The 18,672-nt window shown below is 38.0% G+C and overlaps 1 protein-coding gene across 3 annotated transcripts in view; it reads left to right on the forward strand.

The window, feature by feature from the left end:
• The window catches only part of SORT1 (sortilin 1), a 70,091-nt gene that overhangs the window by 17,104 nt on the left and 34,315 nt on the right, over positions 1 to 18,672 (forward strand). For 2 of the 3 annotated variants that reach the window (XM_027856726.1, XM_027856727.1), the window contains exons 2-3: positions 12,878 to 12,937; positions 14,171 to 14,244. In XM_027856726.1, the coding sequence (XP_027712527.1) occupies positions 14,213 to 14,244 (32 nt within the window). In that variant the 5' untranslated portion in view covers positions 12,878 to 12,937; positions 14,171 to 14,212. Of the gene's footprint in view, positions 1 to 12,877; positions 12,938 to 14,170; positions 14,245 to 18,672 lie in introns of those variants that run through there. The other variant, XM_027856728.1, reaches the window with a different exon arrangement.

An 18,672-nucleotide genomic window follows, 5' to 3' on the forward strand; every position in this document is an offset into this window, starting at 1 on the left:
AAAATAGATCCACTTTTACTTATTCTAGCCTAGACTCTTTCAGGGGTTTTATTTTAGGCTTCAGGTATATAACTAAAGATAGGCAGGATGTCTTATTACTAGGTTTTTTCCAAGCTACGGTTGCTCAAGGTATCAACTCCCAAGTTCTCCAAAATATAGTAGTACTTATTTAATTAGATCTCTAGTTTAATTAGATGTGAAGCTCAATTAAATGTGTATGGCTGTTCTGCGTTTATTAACACTTAGGAATTGTCTGTGCTGTTACATTAGATGCCTCAGTTAATTCATAGTCCACAGAAATGTATACCCTTATTGCTTCTCATGCTGTGCTGTAAGATGGTGATAGGAGGGTAATTATAGAGTCTTGTACCATGACCTGTTGTGTTTGACAAAAAATTTCAAAGGAGTTCGTGTGTCCTCATTTACTGGGTCATAGACAACCACTGACCCATCTGTAACCTTGGATAGTCTATCAGTAATAATAAATCATTTATTAAGTACTTGTCTGTGTATAGTACTGTACAAACAACTGTTAAAATATAGTTTATGTGTGGTGTTTGAACTGTACTACTTCACAGTTGCTTACATATTACTTTAGAATTTTGTTGTTGTTGTTGTTGTTGTTTGATATACCCAACTTTTCCCAACTTGATTCTAAGTACCACAAGGGCAGGAACTATGTCTTTCACCCATCTCTTATGTTAGGTTTTTAATAAATACATTTTGATTGAATGATTCTAGAGCTTACCAGTCTAAGATTCTTTTATGTGATATAGGACTTTATGATTCTTATGAAGCTATATATTTACTTTTTGATAGAGAAACTTTAAAATATTTAACAGATGTGGGGAGTGTCTTTAGAAATAGTGTGATTAGGGGGCAGCTAGATGGTGTAGATAGAGCACCACCCTGAAGTCAGGAGGACCTGAGTTTAAATCCGGCCTTAGACCAAACACTTGACACTTACCAGCTGTGTGACCCTGGGCAAGTCACTTAACCCCAATTGCCTAAAAAAAAAAAACAAAAAAAAAAACAGAAAGAAAGAAAGAAATAGTGTGATTAGATAACTGAGCCAAGTTTCTTCAGCTCTGTGTACCCAGAATAATGAGTCACTCTGTTAGACCAGGGTCATAGGTGGCAGTGGATTGCAGAAACAGGGAAGAAAGACAGGTTGTTGAATCAAGATAAAACCAGCAATAAAAACTTAAGGGCCAGGCATATGTAAAAGACTGGAAGTTATAGGTAAAGATGGTGGGGGTAAGTGGTCAGAAACTAGATAAAGTCAGAAGGATGGGAGCACATTAGGTACGAGGAATCTAGGCAAAGCAAAAGACCAGAAACTATGCACAGGGGCAGAACAGCAGATACAAGGTGCCATCCATAAGGAGAGACTGGAACAAAAGTGGATTCTGTCTATTTCTACTTTGTCCTTTGGCTCTAAGAGATCTAGGCAGTTGTCTTTTAAGATTTCTTGAAATGTGATTGCAAGGCTCTCTTTGGGAGGGAGGGTCATGGCATTCAAGTAATCTAGTGATTCTTAGTTTTTTTTCTTTATGATCTGTTTTTTCAGTCGTTTTTACTATGAGACACTTACATTTTTTTTTATTTTAGTCTTTTGACTTTGTTGTAGTATTTCTTGCCTCATAGAATCACTGGCTTCTATTTGGTCCATTCCAATTTTCAGAGAGTTTGTTCTGGGGCAGGATGTTGTCCTTCTTGTGCCAAGCTGTTAATTTCCTTTCCAGTTCTTTTCTTCTGTAGCTCTCATTTCTTTTCCAATTTTTTTCCTCTTGCACTCTCATTACATTGTTAAAACAGTTTTTAGGACTTTTTTTTAAAACTCTTCACTTCTTTCAGTTATTCTAAATGAATTTATGAATAATTATTTTTCTTTGAGGCTTTGTTTATTGATGCTTTGGAGTCATTCTTTTTTGGGTATATGTCTTCAGTTTCCCTGCCACCATAATAGCTTTTTATGATGGGGTTCTTTTTTTGTTTGCTCATTTTTCCAGTCTACTTTCTGCCTAATTTAGACTTGATAGGGCTGGGCTCTGCAGTACTTTCGGAGGGAAGGTCTGGGCTGCTCCTTTTGAGGCTTTCGTAGGATTGTTGAGTAGTATGTTGTTCTAGGCCATGGGGACCCCAAGCTTTCAGTACTTCTTCCAAAATGGTCGGATCCAGGGCAAAGTCTGTTTGCTGCCTCACCCTCTCCCCCATCCTCAGAGCCTAGGTAGTTTGCTGCTGGGCTCACCCTAAGCCAGCTAGAATGCTCTGCTGTGCTCCTAGGTTCTCTGAAGCCACTCTGCTACTGCTGGTCTCTTAGCCTGCTCCTCTCAGTATGCCATCTCTGCGTGCAGGAGGGACCCTCCTCAGTCCCTCCTGGATCTGTGACCTCTGACAAAGCTGCCAGGTGGCCCACCCATTGTGAGGCCCTGGTATGGGTCTGGGACTTTCTCTGGCCCTGCCATTCTCTGCCTGTACTCCTGGCCACACCCTGTCCCCAGCAGCTGCAGAGCTCTCTGTCTACTTGGGCTGAGAAAATGACACCCTGTGACTTTTTTTTCCTTGAATTTTCCCATTAGCATTCGGTCTGGTGCATTTTCTAGATCTGTTTGGGGAAATGTAGAGGAGAGCTCCCCATGTCTTTCTGCTACTCCACTCTCCTGGTTTTCCCTCTACTGATGCCCTTTTAGTTCAGTAAACATTAAGTACCTACTGTGTACAAAGCACCATGCTAGGATCTGGAAAGAAAACACAAGCATAGGGTCCCGGTCTTTGAAGAGCTTATGTTCTCTAAGGTAGATAAAAGAGGGACCAATGAATATTAACAACTGGGGACTGGGACTCATGCAGTAAAGGCTTCAGATCAAGCATTCCTGGCTTGAAATCCCACCTTTGGCTCTGCTCAGCCTCCATCCAGTTTTCCCACCCACAAAAGGATTCTCCTTCTTTAGGCAGGTGTTGGTTTCCTTCCCCTATACTCTCCCCATGGGTTACTAGAGACTGATACATTTGGTTCCAAGCTGTGGTTTAGGAGCAGGCCACCGTGGAGTGTGGTTCACTTATCAGAGGTAGTCACCTACTGCCTATTACAATGAGAATTGGCTTTCGGTTGGCTGCCATGAAAACCACAAAATCACCACTTCTCTCAGCAAACCTGATGGACCTGTTTCTTCGTCGCAGCTTTGGTAAGCTCCATGTTAGTGAATTAGGATTGTGCCTTCAAAGCTGACATAGGCATTAGTTTACAGAATTAAAGACACATTGTGGTAGATTTTGACCAGCTCTGTGCTTACCACTTGTGTAAGCCTCACCTCGTCCCTTCACGTACCTGGGTCTCAGTTCTCATCTATAAAATAAGCAGCTTGGCCTAGATGATGTATAGAATTCTTTTCACCTCTAGCTCAATGATCGAGGATCCTTTAAAATCTTTCTCCCCCGCAGGAGAATTTTGGTCCCAACTAATGAATGAGAGTGACAACTCCAAGCTGTCATTTATAAAACTGAAAGAAACTTTCCTGTATAAACAGTTACCCTCACCCATGTTGGGAACCTATTTATTCTTATTTCACTTCTGTAAGTTTCTTAGTTATAGTATTTGATATCGTGGACTCTTTGACAGTAACATTGTGTACAAGGTTTGGGTTTCAGTATTATCAAGAGAACTGCTATCTATGCCTTCCAGTCCATCTTTGCAAGTTCCAAAAATGTCTTTTCCCCCTTATTTAGATTTCTCTTATTCAGTTCATTCTACCTTGAGTAGATCAATTGAACCGTGACTTGTTTGCTAATTATACACAGCTGTATATTATTTGAAACCTTTTCTGCTCCAATTGAGTAATCTTGTGGTTTCAGCTCAGCTTTGTTTACTTCCTCGTAGGCAGAAGTAATTTTCTTGAACTAGAGGTAGAGCAAAACATAGACTTAAAACCTATATTCCCACATGGTTATCTCCCATTCATGTAAAGTTATATACGATTCCTTGAGAAACACAGTGACAGATAAGTTTGTTCAGTGATCCTCTGATTTGACAGTATCAGATGAGACATACAATGTATCCTCAGCAAAATTATTTGTGTAATTCAGGGGTTGTCCTGTGTAGCCTCCAGCTAGAAGAGGGATCCGCTAGAGATGGTGAGGGCCTCCAGATGCTCCTGTTTACAGATGGCACTGAAGTAGTTTCATTAAGCTCCTGAATGTTACAGGGCCTCCTTAATAAGATTCGTGACCACTTAAAAAGAGATTGACCCGATAAAAAGAGAGACCTCATATACTCCAGAATATTCAGAATAGCACATTTTATAGTTAAGAAGGAACTAGAACCAGAAGATGTCCATCATCTGGGGAATAGCTAACCAGTCATGGTACATGAATGTAAGAAATGATGAATGTTATGAATGCAGAAAAGCATGGGAAGACATATAATGCAAGGAGGATCCCAAAGAAGAGATAACAGAAGATCCCATACTGTCTCTTGATTACTAGTGCTTGACTTTGCTTAAGAGGCCCCCTTGTCCCATTGCCCATAGGCTTCTGCCTGACTTTGTGTGTATTTCTGAGGAAAAAGAAATTTATCTTTGGTTTTCTTGATCATTATTTGACTTGGTGTAAACTTGAGGGTTTTATTATTATTAATAATAGCATTTCTGTAGTGCTCTAAAATTTGCAAAGTGCTTTACAAATATCTCATTTTATATTCACAACCCTGTGAGATAGGTGCTATTATTATTTCCTTTTTACAGATAAGGAAACTGAGGCAGGCAGCAATTAAGGAGTCATACAGCTAGATTTGACACGTCGTCCAGTCACACAGACCGGATTTGAACTTGGGTCTTCCAGACTCCAGGTTCAGTGTTGTAGCCACTGCACCATCTAACTGCCTTTGTGTTTTGTTAGAGTCACTACAGGGAAACTGAGCAGCCTGTCTCCTGTTCAGGTACCCATTTTGGTAGGAGGTAGAGACATATAATCTTGTAGATATATGACAGTTGTAAAATTAGCCACAGTTCAAAGCAGTGTGTTATGTGTCTGGAATAGATAATAGATGTTATATGAATTAAGGAATGAGAGGATGGAACGAGACATTCTAGTTAAGCTAATCAGAGGACACTGTGCAGGAGTTAGGATCTTAGCTGGACTTTGTAGGTTGGATTTTTGATAGGTGAAGCAGAAAGGGAAAGGTATTCAACCTGATGAAATGACAAAAGCCAAATGCCCACAGGTCAGAAAACACAAGGTATGTTGGACTAATAGACATCAACTAAAGTGTGGGAGATAAGACTGAAAAAATAAACTGAGGCCAAACATAAAGGACCTTGAATGCTGTGCTAAGGAGTTGAATTTTTTACTAGGGATTGTAGAAATTGTTTGAACAGAAGAGTAACTTGATCAAAGCAATGCTTTGGAAAGATCCATTTGGTGGTAATATATATGATGGTTTGTATGGAAGAAATACTGGGTCAGGGAGCTTAGAAACCTAATGTAAATAGGTAAGGTATAATTGATATTATAAAGACTTAAACTAAGGTGGTAGAGGCAATGGTAGTAGGCAGTAGATTTGAGAAACATTCTTAATGGACAATAGGTTTAATTTTTTTATAGCCTCAAAAGAAAATTATATTTTATAGGATCAAATTTAGATTTGAAGGAAGGAGCTTTAAAGCTTTAAAGATCTAACTCACCAAATAAGTTTTTATTGATAGAATTTATTTTTATACCTCCTACATTTTCCCCAAGGTATCCTCTTGTTCTAGAGAGCCATCCCTAATAACAAAGAATTAAAAAAAAAAACAGCTCAGCAAAACTATTCAATACATTGAAAATATCTTACCATAATAGCAGTATTCCACATTCATTGTCCCCTACCTCTGGAAAGAAGAAAAGGAACTGGCTTCTCATCTCTTTTTTTAGGGCTAAATTTGGTCATTATAATTATACAGCATTCACTTTCAGTTGTTTTGCTACTATTCTTTCCATTTACATTGTTGTTGTCTGTTGTTTAATTGTTTTTCAGTCATGTCCAACACTTTGTGACACCTTTTGGAGTTTTCTTGGCAGACATCCTGGAGGGATTTGCCTTTCCTTCTCCAGCTCATTTTACAAATGAGGAAACTAAGGCAAATGTGACTTGCCCAGGGTCACCCGGCCAGTAAGTCTCTGAGGCGGGATTTGAACTCAGGTGTTCCTGACTGCAGGCCCAGCTGCCGGCTCTGCTTACTTCATTTCCTATTGTGTAAATTCATCTAAGGCTTCCTGTGCTTCTCTGAATTTATCACATTCTTTGTTTCTCATAGCATAGTATTCTTCCAATACATTCATTTGTTACAACGTATTTAGTTGTAACCCAGTCAGTGGACATGTCCTAAAGTAACCTTACTGAGTTGGAAGAGACAGTGAATGATGAATACAGAGAAGCAAGAGAAGTCTTAGGAATTTTCAAGATGCAAAACGAAGGGAACAACATACACAGTGGCTACAACAATGTAGATGGAAAGAGCAATCACCAAAAAAAAGATCAGAAGTGAACATTGCCAAATAGTAAAGAACAAGCCTAGCTTGAACAACAGGATACGAGAAGACGCTCACTCCACCCCTTTGCAGAAGTGAAAGGTCAGCAAGTGTTGCTTGTTGCATTTTCAGAGTTTTTTTTTTTGGTGTATTGATGCTATGTTGATTTTTTTCCTCTTTTTCTTTTTGTTGTCTTTAAAAAATACTATTTGTTATGTGGAATGTCTCTCTGGGAGGGGAAGAATACCGGGGAAACTATGGTGTTGAAAAAAAAAACCTAGAAATTTTTTAAAAATATTTTTTAAAAAGTGTGCTGTAAATATTTTGGTGTGTATGATAACCATTCTTTTTATTGACTTAATAATAATAACTAGCATTTATATAGTTGCTTTAAGGTTTAAATAGCACTGTTTATATGCTAACTTATTTGATTCTCATCACAACCCTGTGAGGTAGGTTCTATTGTTATCACCCCCATTTTGTAGGTGAGGAAACTGAGGTCTGGAGGGGTTAAATGACTTAGCCAGGGTCACCCAAACTAGTGTGTGAGTCAGGATTTAAGCCAAAATCTTCCTGACTCCAAGTCCTGAGCTCTTGCCTCTGTGCCACTTAGCTTTCTCCACTTCCTTGGGATAGATACCTAACAGTGGAATCTCTGAGTCATATAGGGCATACTTGGCCTATAGCAAGCACTTAGCAAATCTTTGTTGATTGATTAATAATTTCAAATTACTTTCTAGAATGGCTGCACTAATTCCCAGGTCCACCAACATTAGTTTGCCAATTATTCCCTTTTGTTATTTGCCAATTTGTTATCAGGTGAGACCTTAGAGTTGTTTTGATTTGTATTTCATTTCACTTTGACCATTTATTTATTGGGCAGTGGCTTTTTGGCTAAAATATATGGGTTGGTTACCTATATTTCTTGCATATTGGATCCTTGTTAGTGATATTTATGCAGATTTTCCCCCCAGTCAATAGATTCTCTTCTTATACTAATTTTGCTTGTAAGAAAAGTTTTTAAATTTCATATAACTGCAATTATCTATTTTGTCTTTTATAATCACCTTTATTCTTTGATTGGTTAAGAATTCATCCTTTTACCATCACTGTAAAAGATATCTGTCTGGTTCTCTTCCAATTTTTTAGATGATATGATTCTTAATATTCAAATTTCACAATAGCCAATGTTTTATATAGTATATTCAGGCTTACAGAGCACCTTATATGCATTATATCATTTGATCACATCCATTGAGATATTTGTAAAGCATTCAACACAGTGTCTGGCACATAGTAGGTACTTAATAAATGCTTGTTTACTTTTTTCCTTCCATGTGGAATTTGTGGTGGTATATGATGTATAAACTGCCATACTGTCTTACATCTTTCTCATCAGTTCTTGTCATATAGGGAGTTCTTACCTATGTAATTTGTTTTGGGGTTTATTGTACGTTGCCTTATTGAGTTGATTTCAAATTGTTCTTTATTCTTGTTTCATTAACCCACTTTCCTATTTTTTTAACTAGTACCAAATAGTTTTGATTGTTGCTTTATAATATGGTTTGAAGTCTGTAAATTGTATTCCCTCTTTATTCCTATTTTTTTTGTTTCCCTTGATAATCTGGATTTTTTTTGTTTTCTCAAAATATTGGGGTTTTTTTTGTCTCACTTAATAAAGTATTCCCTTGGTAGTCTGGTATAGCACTAAATCTGTATATTACTCTAGGTATTATTTTCATTTTTATCACATTGCTGTGGTATCTTTTAAAATCATATTGGTATGGTTATGTTTTGAAAAGTATTCCATAATTCCCAAGAAATATGAGAAAACATATAAACTGATACAAAGTGAATTAAGAAGAACCAGCATAACATTATTTTCAATGACTTGCAATAATGTAAATGGAAAGAACAACAAAGACTGGATGCTGTGTAATTATATAATGACTGTGCTCAGCCTCTGAGAAGGGTTGAGAAAATGTCTCTCTTTTCCTTCTTGGCAGAGGCAGGATTGACTTTAAGGGTGTGAACACTGTGATAGTGATTGATGTACTTTTTAGGTTTTCTGAACTGCATTTTTTTCACTTTCTTTTTTAATCTTATATTACAAATGATGGTTCCCAAGGGAGGGGATGTGAATATATTTGGAAATTAAATTTTAAAAATTTTGTAAAAGCAAAATATCAAGAAAAAATTCAATTAAGAAAAGTGTTCTGTTATTTGGACCAGCCTTAACCCTAGATTAGTGATGTTTTGCTTTGTATTATACAGAGTCATCTAAGAAAGCATGAGCCTTTTTGATAAGGCAGCTCAAGTTTATTTTCCATCCTTGGAAATTAACAAGACTGGAGCTCAGTAGATTTGAGTTTTGTTCTTGACTTCACTGCTTCAAACATTCCCATGCCCATTGTTCTGTACAAGAACTATGTAACTTTTAAAAACATAAAGATAGCCCCCTACCCTTAAGAAGCTTATTCTTTTTTTGAGGGGGGGGACAAGGCAGTTGGGGTTAAATGACTTCCCCAGTCACACAGCTAGTAATTGTTATGTGTCTGAGTTCAGATTTGAACTTCCTGATTCCAGCACTGGTGCTCTATCCACTATGCCACCTAGGTACCCCCTGGAACTTACTCTTTTAAAAAAAAAAAAAAGGTGGTTGGGTTTTTTTTTTTAAGTAGTAGGCAAAGATGGGTTATACAATATTCCCTCACCATCTTGTGTTAATTTTTTTTTGTTGTTAGATGCCAGGAAGGCTTGTAGAAAGATGGGGAACATACAGTGAATTAAAGGTTGAGGAAGTAAAGACAGAAGACCAAAGAGAGCTAGGTAGATGAATAGTGGCTTGACACAAAAGATGGAGAAGCTATAAAGGGCGTGGAAGGAAGCAATGAATGGAGGAATGGCTATAGAACCTACAGAATGTGTTTAAAAAAAAGATAACTTACCTAAAAAAAAAAAATATAAGCACCCGCTCTTTGTTCTAGGTCAGAGATGGCCTAAAAAGTGTCATAATTAATGGTGCTGCTATATTTAAAGTAATTTTCTGTTCTTTGAAAGTTTTTTTAAAATGTTAATATACAGATAGGAAATGTTATTCTGATCAACATAATAAATCCTACATGTTAGAATTTTTTAAAACATGATTGCAGACCTTTGTCAGTGACACTTTGGAAAGTAAGTTGACTACCTTTTCTCCTAGATAGTCTGTATTTCTTCTGCTCTTGAACACCTGGAATAGAAGTATACCCCTAACATAGTTTTTCCTTGGGATTGTCTCTAGCTCTGACCCTTCTTTCCTCACAGACCTTTAGTCATTTATTAGAATTAGCTTTCATTTTCACTTTTATTCCAACCAAGGTGTTGGGATGAAATAAAAATACAGATGAGTTATATTTTCTGTGAAAACCAGATTTACCTCATTTATGGCTTTATGTTTTAAAAAAGAAAATAGTAGGAGATATTGAAGTTGGGAAAAATAATATGAGGGCAGAATGAAAATTCAATCTGTAAATTCAGTCTGTTTCCAAGGTGACTCTTTGGATGTTGCTTTCTTTCCTGTATAATCAATGAACAGAATTTGGTTTCAAACTGTTTAGATGCAATTGAGTGCTTCTAACTTCAGAAGTGCTTATAAGGCAGCTCTCTAGGATATTTACATGATTTAGTAATAGCAACAATTAGTGCTTTGGGGCTACGTTGGCCTTGTCTGAATGTGAAAGCTGTGTAGGAATTAGATAAGCTGTCAGGTGTTGCCTAAAAATGGAAGGCTATATTGATCTGACAGGACCCTGATTGACAGTGAGTCTTACAGCCAGCCCAAGGCAACCACAAATCACAGAGCTACCATTTGGGGAATTCTTTTCTTCTCTCTTAGTCAGTTGTTGCTAGTAAGACCCTCCTTGGAAAGATAACCTGGGTTTTAAATCAGTGCTAACCCATGTGGTTTGTATTTCAGTTTTTGTGGTAGCCTCTGCATATTCCCATTGTTGAATCTCATGTGACTGCTTGAGATGATTTCGGTGGCTTTGGGACTGATGAAGTGAGCATCTGGCCTTGTTGTGTATGTAGCCAAGGTAAATTGCTATGCAAGTTTCAAGACTTTAGATCCAGATAAACCAGCCAGGCCTCACTTTTCTTTTAGATGAGTAGTTCATAAGCAAAACCGAGCTTTGTGTTTCCTGAGACTCATGAGATTCACTTACAGCCTTCACTGATAGTTGGCCAACAGTATTTCTTGAAAACTTACTGTGTACAAGGCATTGACCACGCTACTTAAAGCATATAGAAGACAAAGGGGAAAAAAGTCTAAGCTCGTAATCATAGGATCAAGAGTCAGAAGGGCCCTTAGAGATCATATAGTCTTTTTAAAAAATTATCTTTTGTTTTTATATTACTTTTGTTTCTGAATGCATATCTGTCCTTTACCTAGAGAATGATCTCTTAAAGAATTTTTTAAAAGAGGGGAAAAGCAGTTTAGCATAACCAGCCAGAACATCAGCCTGGCCTAACAATGTACGTAGTGTTCCACTCCCATGCCCCACCCCCACCCCAAGGGAAGGCTGTGCACTTTCTCTTGGGCACTATAACTAATTCATTCAGTTTGTTTTGGTGGTGTTCTTTCCGTTTACATTGATGTAGTCATGGCATGGGGGGTCATCCCAATTCTTTTTATTTCACTTTACGTCTTTCATAGAATTGTTTTCTTGCTCCTCTGCATTCTTGATGGTCATGGTTTCTTATAGCACTGTGATATTCCATTACATCTCATGTCTCCCAGTTTGTTTAGTCATTCTCCAATTTATGGCTATCTACTTTATTTCCAGTTCATTTCCGCCACAAAGAAAAAAAAATGGAACTGTGGATATTTTGGTGTATATGGGACCTTTCTTTCTTTGACCTTCTTGGGCTATGTGCCTAGCAGTGGGATCTCTGATTCAAAGGAAATAAGCATTTTAGTAACATCTTAAGCATAATTCAGAATTGCTTTTCAGCACCAACTCACTGCTCCACCAACATTATATTAGTGTGTCTGTGTGTTTGGAGCTCCTCCAATATTGAGACCATCTAGTCTTAATGTGATTAAATAAAAACCCTCACTTTACAAATGAGGAAGCTGAGACCACATGAGAGAAATGACTTGTCCAAGGTCATGTAGGTTACTAAGTAGCAGAGCAGGATTCATCTTCTGAAAGACCAGGTCTCCTAACTACAAGTTCTTAAAGCAAAGAATACAGGAATGTAAAGGAGGAGGAAGTGTGGTATTGATAAATATAGGGTCCTTTCTCAAGAGTAAGTACAGGAAGTGAAGACGGCAAACTAGACAGATTTTGCCTTCAGTGCTGTTGTTTCAGGCTTTTGGAGGTGGTGGTCTTGAGTCAACAAAGTTGTCGGCAGATCTTGTCTTTTGTAGGTGAAGTATTTGGGAATTAGAATAGGAAGTAAGTGTATTTTCATCATCATGTATTGCAGTCCTGATGTGTGCAGGACACTTTAGGCATTGAAGGTAAGAAGTTAGGAGAGATGGTTCCTGAGTAGCCAAGGGGCTAGTTGAAGAGTCAGGAAACCTACTTAAATAGCAACACCTAAATTTCTAGTTTAAAGAGATAAAAGAATATTGAGCAAAACCAAAAATAGCCGGCTTATTATTTCCAGATTTCAACATGCAGACTGCAGTTTGGGTTCTAAAGAAGTTTTAAGACAGATGAATGATAATCTCTTTCCCTTCCATTAGCAGTCTACAGTATACTAAGTTTCTATGGTTTGTTTTGACCCTAGATTAAAAGTTTTAGCCATAAAAATTTTTATATCTCTTAAGGACCATTGTCACCTTAAGTCAAGCAGGAAGCATAAGGAATCCAAAGACTATTTAATTGCATATCCTAGAAAAACTGGGAAGATTAAAATTGTTCTCATTGTGTTAATAGGCTAGTCAAGGTTAGGTGCAATACGTTAATTTTTTTTAGATTAATCAAGCTTTACTGCTTGATTACCAATGTGTAGGCCCTTTTAAAATGTCTTCAAAATACTTTGCTATCTCTATCTTTTAAGATGATTGGATAAAAGCAACTAAGTTCCCCCAACTGTTACAGGTAGAAGGCTCACCTGCATGGCTTGTTTGAGGAAGAGAATGGAATGGGGAAATGGAGAGAAGTTTAAATTTCCAGGTCACTGAATATCAGAATTAACCAGTTAAATCCTATGATCCCCATATTCTTTTCTAGGAGTCAAGGTGTTTTTCCCTATTGGCATTCCTTTAATTCTTGGTAAAGAAAGAATTGTTTTGAATTGTTTGAGTAGGTCAAGGATTGGTATGGCCTTGGTGTAATTCTGAAATAGATTCATTTTCTTTTCATTTTATTTCTTGCAGCATGTATTTGATGATCTCAGTGGCTCAGTATCTCTGTCATGGGTTGGAGATAGCACTGGGGTAAGTATCCTAGTGGTCCTTTGTACAGTGTGGTTAGCAAACATGTTCAGTTTTAGGATTTTAAATCTTGTATGTCATTTTGTGACACTGTTTTTAGAATTTTTCCTTATTTGTGGAAAATTCATTTTGTCTAAAGTACAAAATAACAGGGAGCTATAGTATTTATTGTCTCTGTAGAAATGGAAGAATGGAGTGGTCAATTACTCAATTCTTTTGCCTTCAGGATGTCCTTACCTAAACCAGCTTTCTGCCTAACATTAAAAAAAAAAAAAAAAACACTACAAGTTTCCAACTTCAAAAATGCTTTCTTGAGAACTGATTATATATTTTGAGACTGCCTTATTCTTGGAAGATGGTGACTTTAGCAAACTCAAGGTCTGTGACCAACAGACGTCAGGCTGGTTATCTTCTGGGTCCTGGAGACTGCTTAAAATTAAAATGAGTAGGCAGAAAGGGAAACACTACGTTGGGGAAACCTCCAGAGAAATGTGGATGTTGGGAAAGATGGTGAGATGGAGTACCTGGGTCTCACTTCTCATATCCCCTGTCTGTATGGCACTCTTCCGCATAGTAAGTTATTAGTCAACCTCTTCTGCTGAATAACTGTTGCTACCTGTTTGCAGTCTTGGTCATCAGATGCTGCTTGATATCCCTATCTCAAGCATCACGGGGATTTTCCAGTACAGGCATTGTTGTTAGACACTGGGAGCAGAGAGGTAATTAGCAGTACTTCCTCATTCAAAAGACCAATACTTAGTGTCCCCTTTTTTCTCTGTGCAATGGTAAACTGATTTTCCCCAGTGATTCTAGGTTTCCCAACCTGCCTAATACCTGTCCTATAGTTGTAGCACTCTCAGTGCCCACTGTAGGTATATTGGCTTCATTATTACCCTGTCTGCTGAGAGTAATGCCCCTGTCACAGCAGTGGTATGTCCCATCAACAACCTGAAGAAATACAGTAGTATTTTTCTACAAAGTAGATAAACATTTCCCATATTAAAATCCATGAGTAACCCCGATTTCTCCTGTGTAGAAGCTGGAAACCATTCCAGCTTCATGATTTAAAGTCATCTTAAATTTTGGTGAGGCCCCACATTTGGCTCAGAGTAGCTCTTGACATGGTGATAATTTGAGGTTTAACTATTAACCTGTATTATTTACCAGTAACTGATTTATTTCTGTAATAAATCCATCCAGACGGAGTGTTGATAGCTTGCTTTTGTCTCTCTCCAGGTCATTCTAGTCTTGACCACATTTCACGTCCCATTGGTAATCATGACTTTTGGACAGTCTAAGCTTTATCGAAGGTGAGACTTGTAAGTGTATTTGAGAAGTGAATACACATTTGAATATTGGCAGTCTTGTAACTAAAAAGGACCTATTTGGTGCTCAAATCTTCACAAGTCTGTGCACACCCCCATGCTGATTGTGGTTGCCTCCCTGACAGCCTGAGAGTAGTTAACATTAAAAGAAAGAACTCCTTCCAGGGGGACTGGCTAATCCTGTGGGAGTTGGTGAGCTTGAGTCAGGAACAGAACAATAAAGATCCTATGTCTCTGGGAACTGTGCTATATGTGTAAAGCCTAAAATATTGTTTATTTTAAGGAAAAAAGTTTGAGATTTGTCTAGGTTTCTGCTTTTGTATATAAAATTCCATTCATGCAGGGTGTCCCAAAAGTCTTGGAGCAGGTTTAAGTTACTAAAGCTATTCTACCTTCAACATGCTACAGAAGCTTTTGCCTTTCAGCCATGAATGCCAGTGTCAGCTCTCACCAAGGAATCAAAGAGATGTAGCCCCACAAATGTTTAGAGGCTATCTCCGTCAAAGAATACTTAAAAAGTCATTGTGACTTCCTCTAAATCCTATTCACGATTAACGGTGGCAGCTCCTATGTGAAGCTCAAATTCCAGCCTTCTGGGACCCTGGAGAGTCTAAGTGTTAGACCTGGACCCCAACCAGTGGCTCTTGAGTAGATAGATGAGAACCTCCATTCATATTCACTCTAGAATTGTTGTTTCAGGGTCAGGAGTCTTCTTTCATAGTGTCCCTCCCAGCAGAGTGGTATTAGCTTGCAAATAATAAATACGAGTGTAAGATCAGAAAGGATTATTAAGAATTCTTAGCAATTTACAGGAAGACAGTCTGTTTTGTTTTGGAGAGCAACAACAGATTATTGTTTCTTAGGTGTAGAAGAGGACTTTTAAGATCATTTAGTTTGCTTTCCTAAGTTCTAACCAATGTGATACAAAAGAATAAGCACAGGATTTGAGGTTTGAAGACCTGGGTATATAGATCTGAGCTCTACCCCTGTCACATCCCTGGACCTCAGATCCATTATCTGTAAAATGAAAGTTTGACCTACATAACTTCTAAGATCCCTTCTATAAATCTTTGATCCTATGAATCTTCCTAAACAGAGACAATCTATATTGCTTTTTAAGAGGGTGAGGGATGAGGTTGGAGATTCTGTAACTACTCATTTCATTCTAGTGGATAACAGACCTTTACTGTCAAGAAATTTTCCCTTATGTCCATCTAAATTTCTTAGAAATCTTAATTTAGTTTTAAATTATCTAGTTTTTATTGGTCATTGAAAACATTGTATAAGTGACCTTCATGTTTGTGAAAATTAGTAAATTCTATTTCAGCATTCTCCAAATTGAGTTATCCTAATTCATCTTTATGTTGAATTGAAAATCTCATTATTTTAAATTATTTTTTAAAAAATAAATAAACAGATGTTAAGTACTTACTGTCTATCAGGTACTGCTAGGCACAGGAAAATGAGAAAGTCCTTGCCCTCAATGAATTTATGTTCTCTGGGGGAGAGGATACAACATAATCACAGAGAAGTAAATGTAGAATAGATGCAAATAAATAGAAATAGATTTGGGGGCCTGGGTGCATTCATAGCAGTGGGCATTTGAAAGCTCTTCTTGAGCTGGAATTAGAGGTTCTAGGGCCTGAAGGGGAGCATATCAGGCATGGGAGGTAACCTGTTGGAAGGCTCAGAGACAGCGGGTGGAACATCGTGTACGGCCAACAGCAAGAAGCCAATCTGACTAGCGTGTTGAGCTCCTGATGGGCAATAACATGTGATCGCCCTGGAGGGATGGGCCGGAGCAGATGCCAAAGGGCTTTCAGCACTAAACGAAGGGCTTATCCAGAGGCAGCGGAGTGACTGAAATTTGTGTAGGAGAATGACATAGTCAGGCTTGTACTTAAGGAAAATTACTTTGGTGATTATGAGAAGGAAGGATTGGAGTGCAAGGGTACTTAAGCCAGGTAGACCAAGAAGAGTCAGGCAGCTGCTTTAACTAAGGCAAGAGGTGACAAAGGCCAGAACTGAGATTGATGCCATGAATAGAGAAGGGGTCTGATGAGGAGACCAAACCAGGGAGACTTGGCAAATGATTGGCTGTGTGGAATGAGAGGAGGTGAGGGTAGCATGGAGGTCATGTGCCCAAGAACCTAGAGGAACAGTGGTGCTCTTAGCAGAAGTGGGAAGGAGGCGGAGCTCCACCTTAGGAAGGTTGGGCTTTACCTGACACCAGCACAGTCCGTTTTAAGCTTACACTTTAAATGTAGGACTTCCCTGATTTCAAATTCAGTGCTCTTGCCACATATACCACTTGGCACTATGCCTCCACTGCCTTGTACAAGGTTGCTTTGCAGACTGGGGCTCCATTTGTTACACAGGATCGATATTAAGGTGTGGCAGAGGAAGGGCAAGGGAATGAGTTCTCTCGTTCTTTTTAAAAACAATTTTTAAATTTAGTAACCAACCTCAAAAACATTCGAATAAATACAAACCATGTATAGTACACGAAAACAAATTCTAAATTATTTATAATTTTTTGATTTTTACAAAAAATGTTCTATTTCTTATGGCCCTTTCTGTTTTTTTTCTTCTGTGTATTTACCCCCAGATTTTGTTGCTAATGTTGTTTTAACATAGTTATGATCAGAGTTTATATTCTAATTCCGACTTCTTTATTCCTAACCATTGTGTTAATTCATTGTGTAAAAATTAGAAATTTTTTCTTAATTTTCATGTTGGTCATTCTTTATGGTACAATAATAATATCCCATTATACTTGTATAATACAGCTTGTTCAGGCCAAACATTGCATTTTTCTACCTCTTCTGTGGCTAGTTCTTTTAAAGTTTTTCCCTCCTTCATTTTGTAGTCTAGAACAGGGTCTTATATTCTTGGTTCTAACCAGATAGAGAACATAATGGGAGAATCTCTTTGTTTTTTCTTCTTTGTGCTCACCATTGTTGTGGTTGCTTTAAAAAAAAAAAACAAACAAACCCAAATGCAATCTTAAGAAAAGACAGACAAGGATCCTTCCATTGCTGCTTAAACAATAACTGACCCAGGCCTTTCCCATTTCTTATTTATATAGTTTCATATAATTTTTTTTTACCAGTATACACTGTTCCTGATTGACTAGAAGTTCAGTTTTTCAGATATGTTGTCACTTTACCAAGGTCACTTTGAGCTCTAATTGTATCATAGAATCATAGTTTTAGAGCTAGAAGGGACCTCTTTTAGCTCAAACCTTCCTAGAAGAAACTGAAACCCAGAAAAGTTAGGTGACTTGGCAAAGGTCATACAGGTAGAGTGTGGCATTGAGCAGAGATTTGAACCAAGTCCTCAGTTTACAAATTCAGGGTTCTTGCCAATCTGTGGAATCCAAAAAGGACCTTTAAGAATTCCCACTCCAACTTCCCAAATTGATCTTCGTCCATTATTCTCCAGTTAACTGGTTATAATGCCGGGTTGTGGGTTTTTTTGGGGGGGGGGTTGTTTTGGTTTTTTTTTCCATTTGTTTGTTTCGTTCTTTTGCTGTGCCAAGTTCTTAAGAAGTAGGCTGACCTGAATCTCATTCAAATAGGTTTTTTAGGTGTGGCCTAAAGGAACAAAGTTTTAAAATCAGTGTAAATCATGCCATTGCAAGGCTGTAAGGCTGTTAATGATTGCATTATGCAACAACCAAGAACTGTTTAACTCGTAAATGTAACTAATCCCTAGATCCCTGCTTCTGAGTCCCAGCCCTACAAGGCTAACATAGGAATTTGTTTGTTATACCTATTCCCCTACCAAGCACCTTTTATCTTATCCTTATGTTATATTGATAACAAAGACAATTTCAGATCTCTGTCTGCTCCAAAGGAAAGGGAAAAGAAGTATAGATAATACCCAGGCATGTGTATGTGTAGACTGGTAGTTTCGCCCATTGGAAGGTAAAATGATTCCATTTCTGTCTTTGTATCCTCTGTGGCAGGCAGTTTTTCTTTTGGGAGGGGTCTACATCTGTGATTCCATCAGTGTGCTGAACTGCTGTAGGAACTTCCTCCCCTTGACACAGATCAGCAGCTCATCCATAACTTAGAGTACTGAGAGGTTAAATGATGGGACCACTGTCACCCAAGCACCACGGAGCACCAGCCAGATCCTTGTGGCTCTCAGGCCCAGCCTTAGTACACCAAGAGAGGCTGTCTTTTCAGGTGCTTAATAAGAGATGTTGAATGGTGGCTAGAGTCAGAAATCAACCACATAAATGCACAGATGCCCATTTTCCTTTCCCTTCAGTTCAACATATATTTTCATAGATCTTGCCCAGGTAGAAGAAGACCTCAAGTTGTAATAAATGATCTCATATAAATCAAGACAACTCAAGTCTGGATTGAAAGTCTTCCATTTAGTTAGAAATTTGATCTTGAACAA

The sequence above is a fragment of the Vombatus ursinus genome, unplaced genomic scaffold (genome assembly GCF_900497805.2).
Source record: "Vombatus ursinus unplaced genomic scaffold, bare-nosed wombat genome assembly UNPS02011613.1, whole genome shotgun sequence".
NCBI lineage: Eukaryota > Metazoa > Chordata > Mammalia > Diprotodontia > Vombatidae > Vombatus > Vombatus ursinus.